We start from the raw sequence: 6,508 nt of genomic DNA, 5'->3' as shown, positions 1-6,508 counted from the left end.
CTTTTTAAACGATAAAAATACGCAGAATTTTAAAAATTCAACTGATATATCCATACTAATATTATAAATGGAAAAGTGTATGTGTCTGTTTGTTTGTCCGTCTTTCACGGCAAAACGGAGCAAAATGGAGCGACGTATTGACGTGATTTTTTTTGAAAATAGCTGAGGGGATGGAGAGGACATAGGCTACGTTTTGTCTCTTTCTGAAGCCGTGGGCAGAAACTAGGATGGAAAGTGTAGTCTTTCGCGGCAAAACGGAGCAACAAATTGACGTGATTTTTTAAATGGATGTAGTTGAAGGGATGGAGAGTGACATAGGCTACTTTTTGTCTCTTTCTAACCTTTCACTTCCTTAAAATGGGGGGTGGAAGTTTGTATGGAGCATTTCCATATTTTCGAATTTAACGCGAGCGAAGCTGCGGGCAAAAGCTAGTCCGTTAATAAAACAGTAAATATTAGATCATGTTACTATTACTATTGATAGTGTCAGTTCGTTCTGTTATCTATGTTAATATTAACACTATAAGTCAGTCAATTGACACTATCAATAGTAATTTCTTTTATGATCTTATAATGGTTAATCTACGCTAACGGGTTCAAGAACTATTTTAGTATATTTGTCATAGGTCACAGTTCCGATCCGATATAGGATGTCGGACTTATATCAAATTTGTTAAATTTGTAATGGTGATTGAAAACAAACTGAGGCAGAAGTTTTAGTGGCAAAAACGAGTGTATGAGAAAATGAACCGTTATATTCTGTTATCGAACTCTTGATCACTGAGGCTTCCGAACTCTTGTAACCCATCACCATTTCCATATTGGAAATGTCTGTCGATTCACACTGTGATTACGAATAAAGCCAACCAATTATCACTTACACAAAATGTGGACAATACTGCCACACCACGCATAACAACGGCAACCGTGACAGCCACTGCATTAATACAAAATTGAATGAGTTTTATCGAGTTACTGTTACGAATGTGCCAGGGCTGAGTAAGTACACCATCATATAGAAACCAATATATTGTATTTATCCCAGTCCCTCACGTAACTTTGTCTAACAATTCAATTTAAAAGTAAGTCAATGTAAAAAGTGTAACACGCAAAAGTTTACCTCCGTAAAATCAGCTTTAAGTGTTGACCAAAAAGCACACTATTCCAGAACATTATTCATGGTTTGAACATTATGCGGTAAATCCAATTGTATTGTTTAAAAACAGAGCAACTGAAGCGTGTTACGTATTATTTTATAACATTTTTAACACCGGTCAGTGACCGTTCAAAGTCAAAGTCATACTACACATTGTAAGGTAATCCCACCAAAAGCGTACTTAAACGATTAACTATCGGCGATAGAAATGATCAAAAGTCGCTCGACGACAAACTATTTATAAACTCGCTCTCGCTGACATCGCGTCTCTTTTATTTACACTGGAGACAGGAGCGACTATATTTTACGCAACGCAAATATGGGAACAAATCAAATTATTTTAACAAAGTTAAGTTAATCGTTGGCGACAAATTTAACGTAAGTTAAAGTTAATCGTTAATCCGCACAACGTGCATCAGCATTGCGATACAGCGAGGAAATGTCGCCAAGAACTGTGTATCGGGACTGTTGTACAATGCCTCAAGAATTTGGCCTATTTTAGACATTAGCTAGCTTTTTTTAAGTTTAGTCTTAGTTTCTTATATAATTATGTAAATATGTTCATTATCAATTATATCTTTGGTGTTTTTAACAAATATTTTGATTTTGTGTTTTTAAGTCACACTACTATATATAAATTAAAAATCGAAACAAGATGTCACGGGGTAACGGGGTGGCCTAGGGGTTCATGGCGTTAGCCCGGATTGCTAAAGACGCCGGTTCGAATCCGGCCTTCGCCACTGGTCCGTCATTTTTTCTTTAATATATGACATCTTGTTTCGATTTTAGACTATATTTTGTTCGTTTCTATCGATGGAAGCTTTTGATGGGACCAGTGCCTACGGCTGCTTTTATATAAGCACTGGACAAGTGTCCGCACTGAAGAACGATCTCTTGTTTTCGGTTAAAACCAAGCCAAGTAAAGGCAAAAAGCAAAATTCGTTTTTTTTCAAAAGATACTGAAGCATTATTTACAATAAGGTAACATAAGATTACATTAATTAAGTAAATACATTCTTAAGTTATCCTATCTTAAATGTATAAATTCATGGAAAGCAAAGCAAGTTATAGAAAATACGTTAGTTTCAAGAGATACTAGTTAATCTTCAATTGGATACCATTACCTACAAACCAAAACACTTGCTAGTCGGTACCAAAGTCAACTTGTACAAGTTGTTTCTAATCGAATATATAATGTTGTTCGACTCATCAAACGTCATAGCGTCGGGAGCTATATTCGAAACGCGTTTCAATGTAGACTGGGAAAGATGTATACTTAAAGAAATTTTATACAACCCGTCGACTCGCCAGACGTACACCGTTCCTCTATTGTCGGCAGTCAAACCTCCAATGACCCGTTGCCTTGTCAACCTTACATCTTCCAGGGTCTGTCTACTGAATGAAATATACAATCCGCTATCATTTAAATACACAGTATCGTATCTGTTATCCATTACAAAATAATTTATCTTTTTATCTACAAACTGTCCGACATAATACCCGTCTATATATTTGTAGATACCTTTACGCTCAGCGCTAGTAAAATACACATAGTCCTTAACAACAATGTTAGTAATGAGATTCTTCCTCATGCCATAGAATGAGGGGAAGCGGCTGGTAGAATTGACAACCCATATACCGTCGGAGCCCCCAAGATAGACTTTTTTCTCATTCTGATTGATATCGAAGGTGTCGAAGTTGTAAGACTGCCAGCCAGAGATGACGCCGGAATATTGTGGATTGTTTAAAGACACGAAGGCGACTTTGGAGTATTCTTTGTCAGCGAACGCGGGTTGGAAGTTGTAGTATAGAACGTTGGTAGCCTGCATGATGGCCATTCTTTTAACGAAGGGGTGGTCGCCGAAGGGGGCGGGGAGTTGGAACAAGTAGCTGTGGTTGTAGCAGAGGCTGTCGATCTTGACGCAAGTGTGGCAATATTCATTGGTGTTCAGCTGGTCTTGGTTGTCGTTGTTGTCGATGTTGGTGGCCGCAGTGCGCGGGCCCAGCAGAGAGGAAAACGCTGAAATCAAAGCGAAAGGTTAGCTTTGGTACATTTTTTGTCGTATGGCAAAGAACAGAAACATTCATAGGTTAAAATTAAGTCCAATCAGCCATTTATTGGTTTCATCGTTAAGGGTGACCAGGTCCATTGGCATGGCGCGTCACAAGGCAATCCTCTATTATGTGCTGGTAAATAGAAGATATTGTACTTGTTTTTTTTTTTTTAATGCATGGATGAAGAGTTTCTTGTCCCATAGTGGATACCCTTCCAACTGAGACTGAAATCTTCTCGAGGCTTTTAGCCGTAGTTTTATGTTTTTCGTATATTTGTAAAAATAATGATACATAACATGGCTTTTAGAGAGAAAATTATTTTACGTAAAGATTAACGTGATAACGAATGATAAACAATTTTCCTCGATTTAGAAATAATGAAGTTTAGAAGTAATTTAAAGTAAAACGCAATACAAATCAAAAACAAATAATTTTCTTAAAATAAACTTTTTGTATCAGAAGGCATTGCTTTTGGAAGGCAAGGTGGATGTGTGGCGTTACGCGACTAGATCGCATATCGAACACATCTACTCGAATCCGTTGGCGATACTGCAGGAAAGTCGCCTCCGATGGTATGGCCACAAAGACCGGTAGACTACGTCGGAAACAGATTCAACCTCACCGTCCAAGGCCCTTCATTAAGAAGCGCTGCTGGACGTTGATCAGGGACATGGAAGAGAACAATACATCAGGATTGAAGATTCAAAGTGGAGAAGGCTGAGCAGGAAAGCGGACCCTGGCGCTAGGCCGGGAAACCATTAGGTTGAAGAAGAAACTTTTTGTATCAGATATTATCGCTGACTCGTCTACTCGTTTGGCGACTATCACATAAGAAACTAGTAGCTAATATGCTTACCACAGCCCCATATTGCTTGCAGCACCAGCGTGGCAACAACCCACGACAGTTCACGACCCATGATGCAATTTCAAATGCATCCTCTAATTTATATTTGCCAATTTATACCCTGCACTAATTAGCCAATTTGCAATACTAGTAATCAGTGTTGACGGAAGTTATGAAAACAAATCAAAATTATAATGATCTTCATTATTTTAATCAGCATTAATATACACGTAAAAACATTTTTAACCCGATAGGATAACAAACTGTCGAAAAATGCATAGAACAATTATTGTTCAAATTAACATTAAATAGGTACCTACAATTCAATTATTAATTAATATTATCAAAATTACAGCTTTTATTTGTTTTAAGGTCAAAGCATCATTACAAAATCAACAGCAAATACAACATCATTGGCAAAAAATACATTTGAAAAATTACATTTTTGTGGTGCATTTGAAAGTGTGTCACTATGTGTCGTGCACTATCGGTGATTGTTGCCACTTTGGTGCTTCAAACATTATGGAGCTCTGGTAAGCCATAGACATCTTATTTTGAATCCAGTTCATATTTTCAGCTAGTACTTTAATTTATTAGAACGGCATTTTTAAAAGTTTAAATCGAAATTAATTTAGTCGAATATTCATTTTTTTTTTAAGTTTGTTACGTTATTTTACGAGGGTAGTTTTTTTACATCTCACATCTCACTGTTTTACCTTTTTGCCCTGCTTAGGTTTAGTATAAATTTAAAGGACTTTTAACAACACTATAAAGCCCAGAAAAATGTTAACGTAACTACGCATTATACATGCAATCCTAGAAGTCTCTGGGCTAATTTGGATTGTTCAGGGGCGTCAATATAGAATGAATTCACGACCAAAGAACTAAAGTATGTAGCTTTCTTTCCAGCACTCTCCTTTCTGCTGGATGTGAGCACAGTGGCCCCCAGCATCGTCGACCAAGCTGTGGTGAATCAGAACGAATATTGCTACTCCTGCGTCAAAATCGAGAACGTCTGCTACAACCACACAGAGTTGTTTGAGCTCCACGCCCCCTTCGGTGAAAACCCCATCGTCCAAAGGATGAGCATTATGAAGTCTACTCACTTTCTGTACTACACCTTCGAACCGCAGATCAGTGATAAAGAATACTCCAATATTGGCTTCGTATCGTTACGCTATCCCACTTTATTTGGCGTCATCCCTGGTGTCCCTGGCTGGCAGTTCAACTTTGGGCCCTTTGATATAAACCAGAAAGAGAAAAAAATATACATAGGTGGTACCGAAGGTATATGGGTTGTTGATGATTCTAGACATAGTCCAAAGTATTTCGGTTTGATGCCGAATGTGATCACTGATCTTGCTGTAAAGGATTATATGTATTTTACTACGTCAGATAATAATGGAATATGTAAATATGTGGACGGATATTATGTAGTTCAATTAGGAGATACAATGATAAAGAAGTTTGTTCTGGATGCAGGGTCTAATGTTGTGTATTTAAATGGAACTGGTTTGTGGATTTCATTTAGAAGTAAAAGCCAGAAAGACGTAAGATTATCAACTGAACGGTTCATCAGAGGTTTGACTGTTGATATGAAGGGAACAGTGTACGCCTGGCATGTAGATGGGATATATAAAGTGACTTAGGTAAAATTTTCGCGCAGTCTACATTGAAACGCGTAACTGGTATAGCTCCCGACGCTATGACTTTCGATGAGTCAAACAACATCATATACTCGATCGGAAAAAAGTTGTATAAGTTGTCTAAAGTTGCTACCACAAAGTGTTTTAGTTGGTAATTCTATTAATAAGACGTATGTCTACAATCAAAATCTAGTACATTACTCTCTTAAGTTTTGTATTTTTAGTGGTGGGTTAAAATTAATTGAATGTATAAAATACGCAAATAAGGCCCACTTGCACCAACCAAGCAAGAGTAAATAGGTATCTCATAGGTAAGCGTGCTCCACCGTAGACCGCATCGTCACTTACCATGAGGTGTGATCGTGGTCAAACGTCTACCTATTCATTCTAAAAAAAACACTTCATCAGGGTTAGTGGGCTGTCAACTGTCAAATTCCATATATAATGGTGGGTTAACCCTCGATTTTCGTTGGTGCAAGTGGCCCTAAGTAGGTATGACTGGTTGTCATGATCACTGACTGACTAGCACGTTGTGTATTCGCGGCTGAGAATAGTAATGGTCTAGATTTTGATTCACATGGATTTCCGCAAAGTAACGCCTGATTCAATCGAGTATCTCTACAAAATTACACATAGCCTCTCAATGATTTCCTTGATTTTGTAGTGATTATTAAAACTGCGAAGTATTCGATCTATGTGTATCTAATTTCACTGACCACTATGTATCTGATTTCAATTATGATTATTATTTTAATAATTATTTGTTATACAAGGGGGCAAAGTTGTATTTTAACGCCGAGTGTGGAA

General features: G+C 37.5%; 2 protein-coding genes across 2 annotated transcripts; one reads left to right on the top strand and one right to left on the bottom strand.

Annotated features, from left to right (window-relative positions):
- Nucleotides 1–2,195: 2,195 nt before the first annotated feature.
- Nucleotides 2,196–4,218, bottom strand: LOC125235858. The gene is made up of 2 exons (XM_048142475.1): nucleotides 4,068–4,218; nucleotides 2,196–3,176 (listed from the first exon to the last, which is right to left on the bottom strand). The coding sequence occupies exons 1-2, from the start codon at nucleotides 4,126–4,128 to the stop codon at nucleotides 2,281–2,283; spliced, it is 957 nt and encodes a 318-aa protein (XP_047998432.1). The 5' UTR covers nucleotides 4,129–4,218; the 3' UTR covers nucleotides 2,196–2,280.
- Nucleotides 4,219–4,334: 116 nt separating this feature from the next.
- On the top strand, nucleotides 4,335–6,032 carry LOC125235859. The gene is made up of 2 exons (XM_048142477.1): nucleotides 4,335–4,588; nucleotides 4,965–6,032. Exons 1-2 carry the CDS (start codon nucleotides 4,528–4,530, stop codon nucleotides 5,702–5,704), a joined length of 801 nt encoding a protein of 266 aa, XP_047998434.1. The 5' UTR covers nucleotides 4,335–4,527; the 3' UTR covers nucleotides 5,705–6,032.
- Nucleotides 6,033–6,508: the final 476 nt, after the last annotated feature.

Source organism: Leguminivora glycinivorella, chromosome 18, assembly GCF_023078275.1.
Source record: "Leguminivora glycinivorella isolate SPB_JAAS2020 chromosome 18, LegGlyc_1.1, whole genome shotgun sequence".
Classification (NCBI taxonomy): domain Eukaryota; kingdom Metazoa; phylum Arthropoda; class Insecta; order Lepidoptera; family Tortricidae; genus Leguminivora; species Leguminivora glycinivorella.
Note: the sequence above shows the minus strand (reverse complement) of the source record. Positions and strands in the feature narration are given on the sequence as shown.

Coding starts and splice junctions, on each gene's coding strand:
- LOC125235858 (XM_048142475.1), bottom strand. CDS start 4,128: ATGGGTCGTGAACTGTCGTGGGTTGTTGCCACGCTGGTGCTGCAAGCA. Junction 3,177..4,067: donor GCAAGCAATATGGGGCTGTG/GTAAGCATATTA, acceptor CTTTGATTTCAG/CGTTTTCCTCTCTGCTGGGC.
- LOC125235859 (XM_048142477.1), top strand. CDS start 4,528: ATGTGTCGTGCACTATCGGTGATTGTTGCCACTTTGGTGCTTCAAACA. Junction 4,589..4,964: donor TCAAACATTATGGAGCTCTG/GTAAGCCATAGA, acceptor CTTTCTTTCCAG/CACTCTCCTTTCTGCTGGAT.